Genomic DNA, 22,659 nt, shown 5'->3' with positions numbered 1-22,659 from the left:
TAAGGAAAATAGACACACAGCAAGTACCGCTTCTTAAAGAAAATATACAGTAGTGTGTGTTTGAAAAAACTACTGTAAAATAACTAAACTGGAATGGATTTAGGTTCTCTTTTAGTTCAGGTAAATCTACTGGTAATCTACTGCAGTATTAAGAGCACATTTGACTGTGTCATGCTTATCTAGATTTCAACCTAATTCTATTTTATAATTTTAATTACAGTTTATTTCAGTGAAGGTGTTTTAATGTGATCGTTATTGCTTTCATAGCCCCATTATTGAGGCTTGTGGTGCAAAGTGATTTTTAATTCATCTCACTCTTATTAGTGTAAAGCAAACCTTTATATGTTGCTAAATAATATTAATGTGTATACTAATGGGGGGTAATAATCATTCTGATTATGTTATTGAACTGAAAGTGGTTCTTACTCTTCTTCTTTCGTCTTCTTTTGTTGATGATGTGTATTTAGGCACAGTATAGTATAATATAACATCTGCCCAGGTGATCGCCAAATACGTTACATGGTGTCTGCTAGACTTGGTGAGGTCATTGAAAAGACAAGTTTAAAATCGCACACTTAGATATTTGAAAAAAGAAAAGAAAATGCCTTTGTGAGAGTGGTTCAAGTAGCTTTCTCCCAAACAAACGGGAGTCATTATATAAAACGGACATTAGTCTGTAAGCATGCTATCATCACACCTGATTGCGCAATCAGAGGTGTCGTGTGTAGAGCATGCAACAGATAACACTTCCTGGGACATGCATTTCTCTTTTAGAACAAGCATGTTAGGCGCCCTATGTTGCTGGCAGTGTTACATCTGATCTGAAATATGTACAAGGTAAATAATTATTATACATATATTAATAATATACTGTATAAATACCTCTGTATAAATGTTCTTTATACATCTGAACGGGGAAAAACCTTTGAAAAGGAATGGAAGAAAGTCGACAGTATTCCTTGCATATACAGTCTCCTTCTTAGACCCTGAGTCAAACTTGAGAGGACCTGAAGGAGGACCTCTCTGTTTCCGTAGAGACAAAGAGAAGGGTGGATGCAGGCACTAGGGCCTACTTCCCTGGAAGCCCAGGGTCAGACATTGGCCTGTGGAGTCCCAGTGTTCCAGAGCTGCCAGGCGAGGCGTCTGGGAGGGAGGCTTGTCTGACTGAAGGGAAGAAGGATCTGGCTTGTTGTTGTTGTTGTTGTTGTTGTTGTTGGGCCTCTGGAGGGTCCATTTTGTTTTGTCTGTGTCTGTGCTCCATGTCTGTGTCCCTCTCCAGCAGTCCCACAAGGTCCCCCTCTGGGGGTGTTTCCGTGGGAACCAGGCCTGGCGTGGATTCTTTGGATTTATTCGGGGGTTTGTCTGTCGTGTCAGAACTCTGTCAGGACAGCAAGCACAGTGACGACCTGTGACTTCATTATCAAAGTGAATGTGAACTACTGTGCTTTATGCAGCGATAGTGCAAGCCTACCTTCAAAGACAGTACTCTAGTGTAATACCGGAAAAAACAGACATGGGATGAGAAATGGTATCACACAGCATTCCATGCATTACAACAAGCCTGTCCTCCGATGTCTCCCTCCACCAGCTGCCGCTGGGCTGGGTACAGACAGGAATAGTGCATCTAGGCCATGCAGGGACAGGGCTAGTGTACACAGTATGTCCTATTCTGTGGGTCAGTACACTAGCAGGAATAATGCACCTATTGTACTGTAGGTCAGTTGTGTACGGTACGCTGGGGATTGTTCACCTGGGCAGGGTCGTACAGGTCAGTACCCAGTACCTGGGCCGACGGAGGGCTGAGGCTGAGCTCCATCTGGACAGCAGCCACTGGCTGGACCCTGATGGCAGGTCTCTGGTACTCCGGGCTGGAGGTGACCGTGCTGTAGGCTGGAGGTCCCAGAGTGGACTGCCTCTGCAGCAGCTGAAGGATGGCCTGGATGTCTGACGTCATCTGGGCCTCCAACCTGGAGAGAGGCCAGGGGGACACAGTGTCAGTGTGTGTGTGTGTGTGGTAGTGTGTTGGTAGCCTCTTTAAGACCAGGGTTTTCTAGTTTGGAAAGCCTGGGGAAATCCTTTCCAGAAAGTAGCTACAAATGAGCCACCTTGCGAGAAAGAAAACCGGTTTTCTTCAATGTTGCAAGCAAGTATAGGCAACATAGCCCTACCCAGTTGGAAAAATGCCGGACATAAAAACAAGCAACCATTCAAAAGGCATTTGATTGTGGTAGGAATGTAACATCCAATTAATGATATGAGCACATTCTCCCTTCACTCCGTCCAGTTCTATTCAAGTCAGATCGGCTAATCTAAAACTCTTCTAAACATTTTGGGAATCTCTGTTTTGTTAAAGGGACACTTCCCCCAAACACAACTTTTTTTCCATTGTATTGGTTTAATCACAAGGAACATGAAGGCTATTTATCTATTTATGGACTGTCATTTCTAATTTCAAAGGAAATGACAGTTCTCTTTCACTTCCTACCCCTTGTCAAGAGGTGTGACCTTTTCTAATGGTCCAGATGACTATATGCAAAAAGGTTCTCTCTGGGCATAGTAAAGTTCTTTAGATAACCCTTGAATGCGCTGTCTCTAACCAACTGTCTCACTATCTCCTTCAGAACAACCTCCTTGACCCTCACCAATCCGGCTTTAAGGCTGGGCACTCTACTGAAACTGCTCTCCTTGATGTCACAGAGACTCTCCATTCTGCTCGAGCTTCATCTCTCTCATTTTTCTCGACCTGAAGTTTGCATTTGACACAGTAAACCACCTGATCCTCTCAGAACTGGGCATCTTTGACTCTGCACTCTCTTGGTTTGCATTCTACTTGCCCATCCGCACCGACCAGGCGCCTACCAGGATCACTGTCCTCTCTACGAACCCTCACCACCGCCTAGGGGCCTTACCGGTCTCCCTCGATACCAAATCTCTTGGCTATATTTTTCCTCACATGGTTTCTCCTACCACTGCTATGCAGATGGCACTCAACTCTTTCTCGCTTCTCCCCCCCTCTGATTCACAGGTGGCGACACATGTCTCTGTGTGTCTTGCAGACAATCCTGCTTGGATATCAGCCCACCACCTCAAGCTCAACAAGACTGAGCTGTTCTTCCTCCCTGGGAAAGCCTGCCTCTCCCCAGACAGCTAAGAACCTTGGGGTGTTCCTTGACAACCAAGGTGTTGGTTGACAACCATTTAGCTGGTGCGGCGAACATCCCAGGGACAACACACACACTCCTGTAGATTCTTCCTTTATACAACACCAGGATACGTCCATTCCTCACCAGAGAAGCAGCACAACTCTTGGTCCAGACAATTGACTACTGCAACGCCCTCCTGGTCGGGCTACCTGTCTCCGCCATCAGACCTCTGCAGCTCATCTAGAATGCTGCCCGTCATCTCCCCAAATTCTCCCATGTCACACCCCTCCTTCGCACCCTTCACTGGCTCTAGTAACAGCTGGCATCAGGTTCAAGACCCTGGTGCTCGCCTACCGGGAGGCAAAGGGAACAGCCCCTCCCTACTTGCAAGCGATGGTCAACCCCCAAACCCCTACCCAGTCACTCCGCTCTTCCACCTTGGCTGGTCGCCTGGCACCGCCACCTCTACGTGAATGCAGCAGTGGGGCTACTTGGTCACGACTTTTCACTGTCCTGGTGCCCCGCTGGTGGAACAAGCTTCTCTTAAGCTTCTCTCTTCTCTGGTCATAGCATAAACCACTTGTTCTTGTGAGAGATGATTCACTTACTTAGACAAATGTATTTGTTGTAAGTCGCTTTGGATAAAGACATCTGCTAAATGCCAAAAAACATAAATATAAATGTAAATGTAGATAGGCAAAAATATGTTTAGACTGTTTGTGTTGTATCATAGAGAAGTGAAGTCTGTAGTACTCATAGCAAACACCAGGAGGCGTCTCAATCCAAATTATGAAAGGACTGAATGACAAAACATCACTGTGGCATAATTCCAATGTGCCAATCAAATAAAGTCTTAATCATCGTTTCTTTTGGTCTTGTGAGTATTGTGCTTTTCTGTTTTATGATTTATAACGTCTTGCTCCCCATGTCCATATTTAAATATCACACTTTAAAGCAGTGCATTCCTTTCTACAGTACTCTTAAGAATGTCAGCATTTTATACACCAAGTTACATCACGTCACACGAAAACATCTTTTTTTTTCCGTCCTGTATTTTCCACCAATAAGATGGACCTGGGTTCCATTCGTGGACAGGGCTCATCTGATACTGCACAAGAGCAGCACAGCAGCTGGACCTACCCACTACCCTGTCTCTTCTCCCAGTCACTTGCAGAGACCCGTGAGCCAATCCGAGCCAATCAACACACCCGACATGCCTGTTGCAACAAAATGAGGCTGGCCACTATGGTAGCCATGTTTGCAGAGTGTCCCTGCCTCTGTCTATTACCCCCCTGGCAGAAGCAATGTGGCTCCGTAACCAGGATAAATGGGAGAGATGCGGGGCCCGCTGAGACGCGACTGCGGGTGGTCGACACAGGGACTCCCGGTGGAAGGCAAAATAATAGTCTGAGAGGGGTGAGAGAGAAGAACGGAAGGAGGGCCGCAGCGAGAGAAACACAGAGTGAGAAACAGAGGAAGCGAGGAGATCGAGATAGAGACAGATATTCAGGGCCTCCCACGTTGTCGTTGATTTGCCCCCTTCCTCTGGTCCCGGAGTCTTTGTTACCTCCCTTCCCCACACTACCATCTCCAAACTCCAAGTGTGACGTCAGTTGTCTTTGTGATTCGTTTGCGTTTCACTGGCGTCTGCTATAAATAGACAGTACTGGCTGCCTCCTCCTCGTGTCTACGGCTGAACCAGAATGGATTTAATGCTTCAAGCGAAGTCACCTGTCTGCTTTAGCAGGGGGGCAATGTGTTACTTTACATAATACTAAAACCATAAACATTGGTTACTAAGAGAAGTAGTTGAAGGTTGAAATAGGATCATATATGATCATATACTGTAACCTAGACAGTTTAACTTCCACTCCGGCAAAACATTTAGCAGTTTTACCAGCAGGGGGGCACATGAGAGTAAGGAGAAAACGCACAGGGTCCAATGGAAACCTCCCCCATAAAATGATTTATAGAATCTCACTTCTTTGCAAGGACAGTACATACTGTGTACTGTATATGGTTAATATGATTTAAAAAAAATGTTTTACAGTATTTTGTTTTGTCAAGAATTGATAAAAGGGCTGTGTGATCAGCCTCATTTAGGCTAGCAGTTTTTGCAATCGCAAGTCTGGTCTGGAAAGAAACCGCTGTGGTTCCTGAAGCGTAGGAAGCACGTTAGCAGTGAGGGAGCCATCGCCTCTATCCTGGACAAAGAGGCCCGGAGGGGCTCCAAGCTCAGCCACACATCCCACCTCCTCACCTGTTCAGGTGCTCCTGCAGCAGGTCCAGTCGCTGCTCCACCTCCCCGTAGGTGATCTCAGTGTCGCTGTCATCCTCCCCGCCGCGGGGGTCCTGGGACTGAGCTGTCTCTTCTGGAACCTCCTTGGGCCGCCCGCACGCCCAGTTCTCAGCACGCAGCTCTGCACACGCACACACACACACACACACACACACACACACACACACACACACACACACCTCAGTGATTTGTGTCTGATTGTAGTAGCACTAACACAATATAGATTATCACTCAACTCATAGACCCCGTCCAATCCTGTTACCAGTTGCCATTGACCTGATCAATAGGCCTATCAATGTGCCTCCTTGAAACTGTTACCCCACTGCTAGTTTCTTAATTCTATAGGAAAGCGATTTCACCTGACAGGTACGTGACATCTATGACAACTAGATACTCTGTGTAGCACTCACATTGAACTGGATGGGGTCCAAACTTTGCACACAAATTCGACCCCATCTGCTTCCTTTATATTGGAAAATGTGTTAGCTGCAACTGGCTTAATAACCATGACTCAAGAACTTGACAGGTATATTGACTGGACATACTGTATGTGGTTAATCACAGAAATTTGATTTTAGAGTGAACTATCCCTTTAACTATGAATGCCGAAAAAAACCAATTGCGTCTTGATGCAGCAGAAGGTGTGATTGTGTTTTTCTTCATGCTCAAGGAGGAGACTTAATGATAGACGGGACTCTGGAGTAGCAGCTGACATTTTATAGTGCCTCCCCGGCTGTGTTGATTACAGGAAACAATATCCTTTGGCAACACTCAGCCTCCTGCTCCACCACAAAGCCGCTCTACGCCATAAGAACTAAATTACAGGATATTACCCAGAAATCACAACATGCTGACATCATTGCAGAACATGACACCCTTAGATACTGTAGACGCTGATAGTAACATGTGTGTGGGTGGGGGGGTATCTTGGTGTGTCGAGTGGAGTGTGTGTGTGTGTGTGTGTGTGTGTGTGTGTGTGTGTGTGTGTGTGTGTGTGTGTGTGTAGCAGGGAGAGAGCATAACAGCATATTGGGGTCCCTAGGTCATCCTATCGTCAATGACAACCAATATTGATGCACCCAAAAGAGTTGGCCTAGAGACAAATGAGGTTGGGTCTACATGGTCTACGGCTACTGTCGTAACCCTATCTATGTTTACTTCCACTTTTTCATTAACCTTTGAGCATTAGAATAATATGTTACTAGCCTACATTCATCATAGTGACAGCTGATGGTACCTATGTTCATGTTCAAGTGACAGTGAACTGATTTTTAGCAAAATAAATAGACAAAAAGCATTTACGTTTACGTCTAGCGACAACCGACCAAAGAAACACACTGCAGTGAAACAGAGAGAAAACAATATTTTCCTAAAGCTAGTACTATAAGAGGGACTTGACCTAAGCCTTGTAAAGACCCATTCACACGGGGGACCTCCATCTCTCTCTGCTCTGGTATCAGCTACAGGAGTTACCACCAGCTCCATTCTAATAGACACAGCAGCAGTCTGCTCCTCTTTTGCACCTTTTCCACTGTTCAAACGCTGTGTGCCTTTTGACCATTCCATGTTACAAAACTGTACAACAAAGGACTCTCATTGGATAATAGCATCAAATGGTTCATGTTACTTAATCTGATGTGCCGCTGGCCACCACTGGGCCCGGATACAGAATGGCCCCCCCACCCCCCCACACACCCCCCCACCAAACTCCATTAGGAAGAGGAGGGAAAAAAACGGACACATCGCTATTAAAGCCTCTATCGAATCTACACATTCAAAATGAGATTTCCCCCTTGCTTCACACAATGATTATGACAAATTACAGTCTATAAGACCAATCTTACTGAGCGCACAACATTTGTCTTATATGACCAAAACCAAAATTAAATGCTCTATGACTATTTTAAACAAAGTATATAGGCCTGTATGCAAACCATGTAGGCCTAGCCTAAAATTAAAAAATGAAGATTTAATAGCACAGATGAGGTATGTATTTATAGTTCTAAATCAAGTGCTCTTTGCATAAATAAATAAATAAATAAATAAATCTGCGGGCAGTAGTCTAATCACAGTGGATGGGGGGAGGAAGACACTACATAAATTGGAGTGCCCATCAGCTGCCCTTTCGCTTGAGCTACCGAGCCTTCTTCAAGTCATGAATAATGTCCTGCCGTAAATTTTCCTTACAACTTTGTTCTCAATTGAAGGAGTGGGCTGTCCTGGTTCATGGTAGAGCGAAGATCATTTTCACTCACTTTAACTGCTGAAAAGACAGCAGTGAAAGAATTATTATAATTTTTTGGCGGCAGAATAGGAGCACGGATGCATGATGAAGAATGTTATAAAGTTCAATACAGAGTCCAGTTTGACTTCTATAGAAGATACAACTATAGAAATGAACATTAAGGAGAGGGCGTGCGTGCGAGAGGGTGTGCGTTAGAGGGAGGAGACGGAAACAGTTTGATAGACGGAACATAGCAAAACAGTTCAGAATCAGTCATTTGCATTCCTTGTTGTTGAGACGTGTTGAGATGTGTTTATTGACCTCATGAGTTTTATCTTTGACTGGAATTTACAACATTTAACACAGACTGTTGCTCTGATGTTTGCCACGCTTTCCTCGAAATGTGTAGGCCTACTACTACAGGGTAGGTTATGTAGAATACGTACATAATTCTTTCCGAAAGGAAGGAAGACTTGTGGGAGGATTCACCACACAGTTTTTCTTTCATAGATTTGTTTACACTGGTTACATACTGAGTATTACTTATGCTTGCCATTGAGGAGGCATTACAATTATTTTATACCATTGACCCAAGACTATTGGGCATTATCCATGACCCATCCCCCTGGACATGTGCCAGTGTACCATTTTACCCCTCTCCCTCTCTTGAGATGAATGGGGATAAGTGATGTGAAGGGGAAATGAAGGATGCGCAACTCTTTGGCTTGGATTTGGCATCGGCTAGAGTCCCCCCACCCGTCCCTTCCCCCCACCCCCGCACGACCGCCCGCCCGCCCGCCCGCCCGCCCTCTAAACTTTATTAAATTCCCAGTGAGTGAAAAACACTTCCCACTTAACAGTATTCTAATATCCCTAGCCATCTAGTCCCGAAGGTTGACCATGGATGTCAGATACAGCATAATCCTCTTAAATGACAGTTTATCATTGAGAGGGTTTCGGGAACATGATGATTTAATGACACATAATCCTTGTTTGGCTACTTAATAGGTGTGACACAGGAGAGGGAGGACATTCCATGCATTACAATAGTAGCTTTTCGACAGGGTTGCCAATACGGTGCCACTGCCAATACGAATGCCGTTCGGAAAACAGAGGTGAGCGAGATCTGGGTCGTCATGTATCTGCTGACTGGGTAGTGAACACGCATGTATGAATTTCCACAGGTGGATTTTGTATTTCTAGCCTGGCTGAAGCTAGACCGTTGTGGCACAGCAACGCTACACACAGTGGTCTAGGAACCCACCTTTCCTTACGCGAATGAATTCCACTATTAGGGGTGCATATTGGAGCGCATTGATTGGTTCTCACGTACTTCGTATTTGCATTTTGAGCGAGGCATCTCGTTCCTTGCTCCTTTTCGTTGGAGTGAAAAGTGATGTGGTGGTTCCTCATGGTTCACCATATCTCATGGTTCACCATATATCATGGTTCGTTCAATTAAAAAAAGATTCAAGCTAAAAGATAGTGAGCTACAGTAACTTGGTGTGGTGTGCTATCTTGGCCAGGTCTCCCTCTAAACATTTATTTTAATCTCAAGGGACCTCCTGGTTAAATAAAGGTTCAATTAAAAATAAAAATAAAAAAATAATTATGCTTGCCGCCCACAAGGTTTGCTAGCCAACTAAAGCCAGGACCAGGGAGGCAGAATATTAAGCACAGAATAGGGCCAGAAAGCACAAAGGTAAGCTCTACTGAAGCCCAGGAGTGACTGGAAAAGCAATTGGCCTTGGCACGCACTGGAACACACGGCATAAGCCCCGCAGTGGAAAGCCGGCTAATGAGCCTGTCCTCCGATTTCTACCCCCACTAGCCTCCCTTGTGTCCTGGTCATGTGGCACAGGGTATTCTGTTTCTTTCTTAATGAACTACAGTTCTACAGTACAATTACGCTGAGGAAATAAACAGATAAATGGATGACTGAAGTCGCTGCCTTCCGACAGGTGGTGGTGTCATTACTACGTGATGCTCAGAGCCTCGACCGACCTATCTTGTAGGATGTGGAACCAATCTTCAGATCCTCAGATCAGAAAGCATCTGCCATAGATGACCTCCTAGTTTGTGATATTCATGCTCCCTCACATCATTTTCAATGGGACTGCTGGCTTGTGTTACAAAACCATGAAAACTAGTATATGGTTAGTTACTGTTGTTTGAAGTCCCCTTTCAAAGCGTTGATATGCACTTTTAAGTTGGCACAGCTGTGGGTAAAGCATTGTTTCGTTTCATGTGAAAATGTACAACAGTTCAATACAGTATGCTTGTTTTTGTGAACATTTCCGAACTAAATGTTGCACCTTCAACCACAACAGTTTCAAGGTCCTGTAACCTTCTTGTGATTTTATGCTTTTATGCTTTTTCTAAAATGTGTTTTTGTTTCCCCTTTCCTAACACCAGGGGAGCCACCCCTCCTAAATTTCGTTGTTTGGTACCTGTACTGTAGCAATGACAAATAAAGTCCATTCCATTCCATTCCATTCCAACTAAGATGATAAGAATGATTTTCTCATTGCTGGAGAAAAAACACAAGTTTTGAGTAGTCTACATATTGTAAAAACAGAACAGCGTGAGTTACGAATCGTCTACATGTCGTAACCAAGGCAACTATACAACAGCACATTTTAGCCTCGCTTCTTTTATATTTATTTTTATCTATCCCTTGAGCATTTTCGAGATACAAGACAGATCAGTGCAGACGTAGTCTGAGCCAATGCTCTGAAGCTTCAAATTTGTGTTGGCGTGATCGCTCATTCAATCATGTTGATGTTGGGAGTTAGCATTTGCTTTCAGTGACTGATCTGGCTTGCTGAACAAACATTGAATGAATAGTGTATACTAGGGTATACCGGAGTTGCTGGTCATATCAATAGTATTTTTCAAACTGTAATTTGTATAGTGTATTGTAGGTCCTTCTAAGTGAAGCTTCCCTAAATCGATCTGTGCTTTGCAGCTTTTGCATCTGATTAGCCCATTTCAGTTTTTTGGGGGCCTCTACTGTCCATAAGCAAGGTGTCTCACCTTTATAAGACTGGCTCCTCTCTGCACTGTCCCCTGCCTGCGTGTCAGGACCGTCACTCAGCCCCAGCCCCAGGGTGTGGTCCCTCACCGAAGGGTAACCCAGCACTCCTGAGCACAGAGGCCTCTGCTCTTCCTCCTCGCCTCCCTCCTCCTCCTCTTCCTCCTCCTCCCTCTCCTCCACTGAGTCTCTCTCTCTCCTCTCCTCTGCGACGGCTGCCTGGGAGCAGGTGTAGAGCTGCCTCTCGTGCTCCACCTCGCCGTATGCTGACGACGCCTCCTTATTCTGGGTCCCTGGAGATGGAGAGGCGGGAGGGGGGAAGGGTGGTTGGAGGATGGGGGTGGGGGGTGGGTAAACACAATGTGTTGGTGGAACACTGGGTTCTTATTTGTTACAGACAGTACCATGGGGAAGGGAGCGCCCTCAGCAGACATAACAATAAAGAGGTGTCGCACTCTAAACTGTCCCTGCTCCAGCGGTTTAGAGCCTTGTTATTTTCTCCTGCCTTAGAGCAGACTCGCACAGTGTGAAATCGAAGGTAAGTGTTCATGAAGTTTGTGAGGGAGACAAAACCTCGTCATTGGCCTTTATAGTCCCAATTTTGGCACAGCTTGAAATTCATGCAATTTATTAGAACACATTCACATACGCTTTGTGCACCTGACTCTGTTAGAAACTGAGAGGTGGTACAGGGAATCTACAGTACAGGTAAACCGTTTCGAGTCCTTTGTCTTAACTGTACTGTAAATGCTTCGCCTGTACTTGTGTTATTTTTGGAGATGGTATTCTGAAAGCCGGTAACCATGGTGACCGATTAGATTTGCGTGAATGGATGCCCAAAGCTGAGTGCCGTGGGCAAAACTGTCTCCCAACTCACAGGGCTCTTAGAAATTAAATGAAACAATTCCCACTGTGAGAATAGAGCCTGACTCTAGACAATGCAGAGGATGGCATACATCATAAACAGATGGAGGTTGGTTGAAGCACGGATCGGATGCCAGCCTAGTGGCAAAAGCAGTCATCTCTCGAACTCAGACAATTCCTTCTATGATTTTGAAAGATGGAATACGATACGAGACTCCCTGCCTGGTTGAGGAATTCACTGTTGCAAAAATGTATTGGCTGGATAGGCGATAGCAACAGCAGGCCTTCAACCCCCCCCCAATCCCACACTCACCTGCAGAGGATTTCCTCTTGTAGGATAGCCTTCTCCTGCACTTGTCATCCCCTTCAGATTCACTGGTTGGTGGGTAGCCGATGCTCTGAAAAAGGAAAGCAAAGACACTGCTCACCACTGTGTTCGCCCGCACTGCGCCACAGTTAGCATGCTGCACACGTCTGACTTGAAATACAAAGGCTTTTGTTTCATATCTGACTCGTGTAGAATTAGTCATGTAGTCATTCGTTTATTCATCCATTCACATACTCATCCCTCCATATATAGTATCCATCTGCTCACCTACCCATCCATCCATACACCCATCCATCCATCCATCCATCCATTCATCCATCCACTAACATGTATTAATTTGTTAAATAATGAATTCCTCCATTCACAACAGCATGCCAGACAGCCAGCTGAGCACAGTGATCCAGACAATGAAGTTGTTTATAGCGCCTCTTTCCTCTCTAGGTTATTTTAAGGCAGCGTATTGAGAGACTGACTGGAGCCAGGTGAGAGATGCATCTATCTGGAGCTACAGCAGAGGCCACGCAATGTCTGGATTACCACCCACGCAGACTGACACACGCACACACACACACGCACACACACACACACACACACACACACACACACACACACACACACACACACACACACGCACACACACACACACACACACACACACACACACACACACACGCACACACACACACACGCACACACACACACACACACACACACACACACACACACACGCACACACACACACACACACACACACACTATTTAACAGATGGTAATTACTTTGCATTTAGTAGGGATGGCAGGGCGAAGGAAGGATGGAACGAACGATGGGAGGATGCATTTGACAGTATTTGAATGCGGCCATCATCTCAGAGCCCAGTACCTTGCCTGTGTCATCCCGGAGGTTAAAGGTCAGCTCCAGGTTGGTGAGGAAGTAGTCAGCAAACTCGGGGTACATGTCCAGCACCTCCAGGATCTCCTCTCTCTGGATGGTGTGGAGGTCGCAGTAGCTCAGGGCCCGCACGTCAGCGTTGGCCTTCCCAGGCTTGGCATACTGGTGGATCATCTCTCCAAAGATGTCATTCTTACCTAAGGGAGAGAGGGAAGGAGGGAGAGAGGGATATAGAAGGGGGGGGGGGGAGAGAGAAGGGGGAGAGATGGGAGAGAGAGAGAGAGAAAAGGGAGATAGAGAGAGTGAAAGAAGAGAGAGAGAGAGGGGGGGGAGAAAAAGAGGGTAATGATGTCATCATAATGACATTTGGTGATATAGCATGATGAATTGTGTGAATAATTACACCATGCTTTGATCCATAAACAAATAAGACACCTGGCATATGTTGCTAAAATGCAAAGTAGATTAAAGGGCAGCTCAGACATCTAAAGAGTCCTTCAGATGATGCCAGGTTCTAAGGACAAACTCCTGCCATTTCCATAGGGCAACAATAGAGTTTTGCATGTATGTGACTATGGTTGACCTACATTACTATATGGAATGTGTGTGAGTGTGCGTGTGTGTGTGTGTGTGTGTGTGCGTGTGCGTGTGTGTGTGTGCTTGCGTGCGTGCGTGTGTGCGTGCATGTGTGTGTGAGTGTGTGTGTGTGTTTGGTTCCCACATGCACAGAAAATATCATTATTTTCACTCTTTCTAATGGCAACTAAGCGGTAGTGGTGAGTATGCATCGTTAATTGCTTCCTGGGGATTATACAGGTTACAATTACTAAAGCAGGAATCGAATTTGCATACAAATACGTGACTGCTTAAAAAAGGGAGTAGTAAGCATTTCTGTAAATTTGCCAAGGTGAATGTGCTGAGTCATTATATGTACCCTAATCCCTCAAAGCACATGCTTTTTATCATGACCCTATTGTGTCGCAGTTGAGTTTCGCTGTATCTCATTGGCCGAGTGAAAAATGGGCAGTTTAAACACGACTTAGCCTGTATGACCTGCCTGACGCTAGGCTGACGCAGTGAGAGAGAGAGAGAAGGAGGGAGAAAGGGAGGGAGGGGGGGGGGGGGTGAGAGAAGATTTACTCTGATTACATCCAGAGAACGTCAATAATAGCAGCAAGCAGCGGCTGCTTACAACACAAACACTCCATCACCCCGAGCTGGCAATTAGGTAGCATAATAAATGATCCAATAAAGCTCTCCCTTTCTCCCATCTCTCCTACCATTTCTCTCACTCTCTCGCTCTCTCTCACTACCCACTATCTCTCCCCTGCCTCTTGTATGTCTCTCCTGATAACTCTCTCCCCCATTCTCTCTCTCCTTCCCTCTCCCTCACTCACCCCACCTGTCCTCCTTCTCCCTCCTCTGTCCTATCCCGGCTATAAAAAGCATCTCCACAGCACTGCTATGCACTGGCAGCTATCAGACTGTGTTCAAACAAGGATCCATGAGAACATGCTCAACAGAGATGTCAGCTGCCCACTCGTCCATATCAGAACAAAGGGAGACCCACCCTTCCAAAAGGCAGCTCATAATACCAACCCCAGCAGATTTAGGCTTCTAGAAAATAAAACAGCAGAAGGGGGGGATGGCGGACGGGCGGACAGACGGACGGATGTGAACAGCGGTGCAACTTTGAGGTTCATTCAATGATGTCTACTGTGTGCGGAGGACACATCACTCTGACAAACCAATAATTAAGTCGACTTCCAGGAGGAAATCATTAAAGGTGTAACTGTACTGGGAACATCATCACCAGGGATCTGCAATTAGGTTCTCGCTCCTGTGATGGCAAAACCATTTGTAAGGGTGTCAATGTACTCGAGAGTGCACACCTTTCGCAGCCACGATGCTTCCTGTGAAACACAACACGTTTTTGCCAGTGTGTATGTGTAGTATACAGTATTTGATCGTGACAGAATATTCTAGTTCTGAATGAAAGAGGATTCAAATAGGAGTTGAATATTACCATGAGAATACATTGGTGTAAAGGAACAAATGTGAAACAAGGGGGCGGTTGCCACAAGCTAACACACAGTGGAAATAAGAGCGCGTACCCAATATTGCTACTACGATGTCATCCTTGAGGATTTCAATGGATCCGCGTGAGAGGAAGTAGAGGGCGGTGAGCACGTCCCCAGAGTGGACCAGGGTGTCTCCAGGTGGAGCGTGGGTAGTCTTGAACCTCATGGCCAGTGCCCTCAGGCAGCCCTTGGTCGCCCCGTGGAAGGCCTTGCATTGCTCCAGTAGACTCTGGTTGAGGTGGAGGCAGATGTCCGCCTGCAGGCATTCTGGGAAACCCTTCAGGACCTGGGCGCAAATCATAGGGTCAAAGCAGAGAGGGGGGGATCAGACACGACTTTGAAGAGGCATATTAACAGAGCCATTACTACTGTGACGTGTATATCAGAGTAAATGTCTTTGGGTCTGGGTTTGGTTTGGATATGTTGGCCATATTGATTAGAATTCTGGGATTTTTTTTTGATACAATTGCCATTTGTGTTTTTTCCTTCTTCTCGAAACCTATCCTGTGCAGTAGAAATGGACTGCATCCTCATTCATTATGCATGGAACTGTTATTAGATATTTGAGTGCATCTTTCAGTAACTTCGAATTGAATAATTAGCAGACGGGGGTAAACAGACGGAGATCTGCACACTACGATACAAGACACAACAAACTAGGTAACATGTAAACCATCTAGACAGGAAGAGAATACTGTACGCAGCAGATTGTCCTCTTAAGAATTACATTTGTCATGTATCAGAATAGCAAAAGTCATATTTTAATTATGATCTGTAGGCTATAGCGAAAATAAATTCATTCAGCAGTATGTACATTTACATTTTAAATAACTCATGAATGTAGTCATATGTAATAAAACTCAATTATCCCAATATAGTGTTGCCGACATTATTAATTACCACCAGAGAGATATTACTTGTTTATCTGACTTCATATCTTAAGTGTGTGTGCGTAACCTCAGACAATAAGAAAACACTTACCTCAAAACTGAATTTACTTGCTAGGACTTAAACAATACAAAGTATAATCATTACTAATTTACTACTTTCCCAAATTCAAATGTGTTCACAGGGGGAATGACATCTGGTACAGTATGTTCTTTTCATAGTGGTTCTACTGAAATTCTTCTGATTACCAATATAATCATATTGACCCCATAACAAAAGATAAGGAAAACAACTCATACAACAATAGCATAACTGTTTAAAACTACAAACAGAGGGTCACATTTTGAACTACAATTTGACAATGTTACAGAGAGGGGAGGGTAAGGACAATGACACACAAGGGAAGGCACTTGCTACATGAAATATAATTATAATTTGTCTATTCTAACTAATATATATATATATTACACACACAGTATGTATATATATATATATATATATATATATATATATATATATATATATATATATATATATATATATATCTCCAAATGAACAACCGTGTTTTGGAAAATCTGGACTAAACTGGTTTTCTGAAACTGGCGGCTTTTTTTGCTAGAAGAAAAACAGAGATATCAGAAGATTTGGAAAAGGAAAGATTGAACAGCATTTGGCAAGTGCAGGTGCCTTTAGCGGAGCATGTGGCCAAGCCTCCCATGGAGGAGGAAGCCTGACAGTGCCCAGCTAGGCGGCGCCGCTCCCATTGGCATGGCTGGCTCTGGCTCTGGCTCTGGTCGCTACCATATGAAAATGATGGGATCGTGTTTGAATACACAGATTTCATGCAAAAGTGACCTTGTGGCCAGCCACATGCAAGTCAATCTGTGATCAATCTGTGAACATGAAAATGGCCTGCTACAAGCGATCAGGGTTAGCTACGAGCCAGCATGCACTGAGGTGCCAGTCTATGACATTATGACGTAGGCCACCTGTGTATTTATAGGACTATTAACAATGTGACCTTGTGTATTCATTTTTTTTATCAATTGTTCAAAAACTGACTAGGAAAGCATGCCCTTTAAATCAACATGCGTTTCTCTGGACAAAGTATGATGACACAATATTGTCCATTAAAATGGTTTTGGTTAGAGGTATATTCTGATTTCTAATAGTGAACATAGCTGAGGTCTAGGATTTACAGCATTCCTCATGGGCATTAGTAATAACTAGGTTAGGGTCTACTGAGGGACAGATAGGAACATTCTATCGTTTAACACATGCACCTCCTGATCTTACCAGAGTGGTGAAGTCATTCCATTTGACATGAGGCAGACATGGAAAAGACAAGTTTTTTCATAAGTACAAATGAACAAAATATGTTTGAGAAAAGCCAGTTGTACCATATTGTCTATCGATATACAGTGTCAGTGGCTTTCATCCTTCTGCTGCTACTCAGGATTTGCATACAGTAGTAGTGCAATCATGGTATAACCATGGGGGAAGATCCACGTCTTGATTAAACTCAGCAAAAAACATTGAAAAGCTTCACAGACGAAACGCAGCAATGGAGTAAAAAAACGCATTGTGAAACTGTGACTGACCAACAACTGTGAGTGTGTAATACTGCACCTATCAAAAAACCATTTCCCGAGTCACTGACATTCTCCATCTGAACTTAAAACCATCACCTCTGAATGATGTGGAGACAAAGCCACTTAAACACTACATCTAAAAGAGAGAGTAAGGAGTGCTGCTTTAACACAAGTCTACCTTCAAAGTGCTTATCAACACCTGGCTTAGTTAAAGTACACCCTCTCTTTCTAAACACACATAATTGGCACACACACGTCCTTACCATGTTCATGTCGATGCCGTTTGTGTATGTCCAGGCGTGTTGGAAGTACTCCTCCAGCCGCTGACGGAGAGGATTGGGGATCTGGTGGAAGCGGATGAACTCCTTCACGCGTAGCATCTGGAGGTGGTAGCGGGCCGTGCCGGAGTATAACCGCTGGATGATGGCCGACACGTTACCAAAGATGCTGGCGTACATGAGGGCTGTGAGGGGACAACCACACAAGACGGCATAACATCTTACATCATGTACTGTATGTGTCTGGAAAGGGCTGTTTCAGGTCACAGAGATGGGTATATTCCAATAAAATATATTACTGAATATGGATATTACTAATACATAAATGTATTAATCTCAAACCCATAATTTATCATGAATGCAATAGAACATAGTAATAGTAGTAGTAATAGTGATACTACTATAGTAGAAGTAGTAGTAGTGATAGTACTATAGTAGTAGTAGTAGTGATAGTAATATAGTAATCGTAGAAGTAGTGATAGTACTATAGTACAAGCAGTAGTCGTGATAGTACTATAGTAGTAGTAGTAGTAGTAGTAGTAGTGATAGTAATATAGTAGTAGTAGTAGTGATAGTAATATAGTAGAAGTAGTAATAGTAATATGGTAGTAGTAGAAGTGATAGTACTATAGTAGTAGTAGTAGTAGTAGTAGTAGTAGTGATAGTACTATAGTAGAAGTAGTAGTAGTAGTGTTAGCCCTAATATAGAATATGTGAAAACAGCTGGAAATCCGCTACATACTGTCTAATCCGACAGTTCCTAACAGCTGACAAGCTGTACACTCACAGCCGATAAGCATGACGCAGATGGAGAAGATCTTCTCAGAGTTGGTGTTGGGGGAGACGTTACCGAAGCCCACGCTGGTCAAGCTGCTGAAGGTGAAGTAGAGCGCCGTCACATACTTGTCCTTGATGGACGGGCCTGAGCTGGGGTCGCTGTAGTTGTACTTCTTCCCAATGGACACGCCCAGGTTGTCCAGCCAGCCAATCTTGTGTTCCAGGTAGGGCTTCTCCACGTTGCCGATGGCGTACCAGATGCAGGCCAGCCAATGGGCGATGAGGGCGAAGATGCACATGAGGAGCATGAGAACGGCGGCGCCATACTCAGAGTAGCGGTCCAGCTTGCGGGCCACGCGCACCAATCGCAGTAGTCTGGCCGTCTTCAGCAGGCCAATCAGAGTGGTGGTCTGGGGGACACACACAAGCAAACAGAGCTCCTATTGGCTGGGCGTTGAGAGTTACAGCACAGATGTGCTGCCTAGTTTTCGAAGCAACTTAGCAATTGATTGGATGCATCACAGCATTCAACATTTTAATCACCAGACAACCATGGCTGTAGTTGGTACATGAGCTATTCGCTCTGGATTGAGTGGTAGGGTTAGGGTTAAGGTTAGGGGAAGGGTTAGGTTGAGGGTGAAAATCAGGATGAGTGATGATAATTGCATTTGTGGTTAGAAAGCGCCTGGACCATTTCCCAGTCGGGTATTAAGCCTGGCAAGTGAATGAGGCCACACAACACTACCCTCTCTAGGATGACCAGACAGTGACAATGATGAGGTTCTCCATCAGTCATTTCCATTGTTGCTGTCTTGCCAAACATGACAGAGACAATGGAATTGGCCTCTTGTCAAAATAGACACCGATAAAACAAACACATTTCAGTCACTGATGTAAAAAAGGTTGCGATAGGGCAACAGTGAGTACACAAAAGGATTGTGGTAAAAAAAAAAAAAAAAGTTTAAAGAGTGATAGTGTAGATCCAAACAATAATTTATTGGAGCCTATATGACAGAACCAACTCTTGATACAGACACTTTGTCATCACCTTGACTACTGCAATGCACTCCTGGCCGGGCTCCCGGCCTCCGCCATCAGACCTCTGCAGCTCATCCAGAATGCTGCCACCCGTCTGGTTTTCAACCTCCCCAAGTTCTCCCATGTCACCCCCCTCCTTTGCACCCTTCACTGGCTCCCGGTAGCAACTTACATCAAATTCAAGACCTTGGTGCTCGCCTACCGGGCAGCAAAGTGAACAGCCCCTCCGGACTTGCAAGCAATGGTCAGCCCCCCAATCCCCTGCCGCCTCTATGTGGACGCAGCAGTCTCGCTACTCAGTCACGGCTTTTCACTGTCCTGGCGCCTCGCTGGTGGAACGAGCTTCCTACTGCTGTCAGGACTGCAGATTCACCACCTATCTTCCGCTGTAGACCCATCTCTTCAGGATACATCTTAACTGTCCCTCCTAAAGACATCTTCATCGCCACTACCCGCCTGTATAATTTATCTACTGTAAATAAATTCATAATAATAAATACAATAATAAATTCTTCTCACATTCTGTCTGCCAATGGCCCCTGGTTTTGGCTGGTTTTGGTTTTATGATGACTGATGGATAGATGATTCATTTATTCAGACAAATGTAAGTCACTTTGGATAAAGGCGTCTACAATGCCCAAAAAAGTCAAATGTAAATGTAAAGCTTTGAGCCAGCCAGCCTAAAAACAAACACAGTGCCTGTGCAACCCCTCCGCCTTCTGTTCACTTTAATTTAAACAGTTGTAATCTTGGCGTCCTTCCGATTTCGGGCCTGGCTAAATCAACACGGCTTGAAAAAAACAAAACAATTACAGCTATGAGATGAGTCCCGGGGGGTATTCCATCAATGTCGCTAAAGGAAATCCAGGCTTATTTTGTATAACTCTATCCAAATAAGCCTGGATTTTTGGATAACTCTCGCGAGACGTATCAGAGTAAGCCTGGATTTTCCTTTAGCGACGTTGATGGAATACCCCCCCGATCTATTGGCATAGCAACGCTTGTAAACATAATGAGCGAGACTTAGGGAACGCTAATGGTTTGTTCAACATCTCATCAGCCTCCTTTCCTGGGGGAAATCACAGCGTTCCATTGGGTGACTGAATATCCATTGCATCTGTATTCACTTATTTGCGCGGGGTGCGAGCTCGTTTACAGGTGAGACTCCGTTTGACAGTGACTGCTCCTTCTATTAGGGATGGGGGGATGATTTATGCACCGAAGTGTACCTCTCTACACAGGGGAGAGTGGGCTCCGCTGAGCGACATGGCAGACCTATCCACCATTGCTCTGATAGCTCCATTTAAACATATCCACCCTCCCATCTCCCCCCTAGATCACAAATAATACCTACAGACAGATAATATCCATAGCAAAGCTCTCAGGCAGCACACCCCCTCGACAGGGAGGAGGAATGTGAATTAGAAATGTGAACATATTTTACTTTGCTCTGGGCAATCTGGTGCTGATGTACACAGGGTGATGTACTGTAGTCACATGGGTGTAAGATTGATTGAAACCCTAGCTTAAGTCTGAGGTGTTTCAGTTTAAGCTTCTCTAAATTACATGCATCCAGGGAGAGCTAGCCATCTGCCCCATAGCTTTCAAGGACTGCTTGTCCACTTTAAAAAAAACAAAAAACAGAACACATGAGGGCTGGTGTTTAACTCTGGCCATTGCATTTAATCCTATAGGCTACCATATCCACATTTGTCTTGATACATGGCCTCCTGTGGAACATATTGATACATGGCCTCCTGTGTAACATATTGATACGTGGCCTCCTGTGTAACATATTGATACGTGGCCTCCTGTGTAACATATTGATACATGGCCTCCTGTGGAACATATTGCTTCCAAACTGAAGCTCTGTTTTCATTCCATCACCAAGTCACACCAGGATGAAAGTGAGTTTGTGTGGGCTGCTTTTTTCTAAATTTTTATTTAGCCTCCTCCCGCTCCTTTGTTCAACATACCATCCATGCTGCAGGTAACAAGATGAGTCTGAGAGTTGCTGCGCACTGCAGTGGTCTGTCTTCCCCAAGGGTAGACAGCGTAGGGGAATGATGCACTTGCAACGCCACTCAGTAGACGGGTAGCTGAGAGAATATCGTATGAAAGGAGTTGCAGTACAACTGTCACAAGTCTTATGCTAACTGTCGAAGCGAATCGGAAGACAATCATAGATTTGTCATTCGTTACTGTATAGTTATACTGTACTATAGGTATCTTGCATAAGATGATGTCGTGTCGAGCCTGCTCTGCAATGTATAAGGCATTGATGAAAACACAAGAAAACGCACATCATTATTATATTATATTATTATATTATTATTATTATTATATAAGACTTCTACACTACAGTATGGTGCCTGCAGATAAGTTCAGCAGAACAAGATGTATTAGGTTTTGGCAGTTAGTTGCCTTGAAGGCCAGCTACTTATCTGCTTCATGGTATTATATATTCAGAACCCTGAAGGAGATTTCAATGTCTCACATTAATGACCTCATGCAGCTCAGGTACTGTATCTCATATTATTATTATAGCTGGTTTCCAGGCAACCTGTAGAATGTTTTGAAATGATCCTCCTGAGATTAAAATAGTCACATACTGTACTGTAGTCTCTGCATGAATAGTAAGTAATGCACTTAAAATAGAGACCGAAATAGGATATTCACATGAATCATTCTCAGATTCACAACAAATCGTGTACATTTGCATAATGCTTAGAGCCAAAAATAACATGATGACACTTCTTTCTAAACATCAAAGCGTCAACATCTTATTTTTGGCTCGAAACATTATGCCCACTTTGTGAGATAAATGAACAATCTTTTGTGTTCTCTCGCTGGTTGTTGGAGAATTTCAACACGACATGTCTGAGGGAACACACACTCTGCCATGGCATCCTCAGTTGTCTATTCCACTCCCTGTCCCTGCCACTCACTGACAACCCCAGAGAGAGGAGCAATCACTGAACAACACACCTAATGGTAAGTAATGACTCGACAATCTCTGACTCTGACACTCTGCCTCTCCGTACACATGGTCATTTGTCATTTTGCTGGAGCCATCTCTTTTTTTGAGGAGGGGGGGGGTACATCTGTTACACATGTACTGTACCCTGTCAAGCATTGCAATGTGCCAGCGGAGACATATTCTCTCTCTCTCTCTCCCATTATACCTCTGCTCATCTCTCTCCTTTCTTTTTCTATCAACCGCC

General features: G+C 44.5%; 1 protein-coding gene across 1 annotated transcript in view; it reads right to left on the bottom strand.

The window, feature by feature from the left end:
• Window positions 1–1,069: 1,069 nt before the first annotated feature.
• Window positions 1,070–22,659, bottom strand: part of LOC308154160 (voltage-gated inwardly rectifying potassium channel KCNH7-like) — a gene marked incomplete at both ends in the record, with an annotated part of 56,560 nt that continues 34,970 nt past the window's right edge. The window contains 9 exons of the mRNA XM_080527335.1: window positions 1,070–1,378; window positions 1,751–1,967; window positions 5,404–5,563; window positions 10,703–10,993; window positions 11,878–11,962; window positions 12,773–12,978; window positions 14,896–15,148; window positions 17,606–17,805; window positions 18,408–18,807. Of these exons, the coding sequence (XP_080383461.1) occupies window positions 1,070–1,378; window positions 1,751–1,967; window positions 5,404–5,563; window positions 10,703–10,993; window positions 11,878–11,962; window positions 12,773–12,978; window positions 14,896–15,148; window positions 17,606–17,805; window positions 18,408–18,807 (2,121 nt within the window). The remainder of the gene's footprint in view (window positions 1,379–1,750; window positions 1,968–5,403; window positions 5,564–10,702; window positions 10,994–11,877; window positions 11,963–12,772; window positions 12,979–14,895; window positions 15,149–17,605; window positions 17,806–18,407; window positions 18,808–22,659) is intronic.

Source organism: Nansenia antarctica (genome assembly GCF_963989245.1).
Source record: "Nansenia antarctica genome assembly, chromosome: 3".
Taxonomy (NCBI): domain Eukaryota; kingdom Metazoa; phylum Chordata; class Actinopteri; order Argentiniformes; family Microstomatidae; genus Nansenia; species Nansenia antarctica.
Note: the sequence above shows the minus strand (reverse complement) of the source record. Positions and strands in the feature narration are given on the sequence as shown.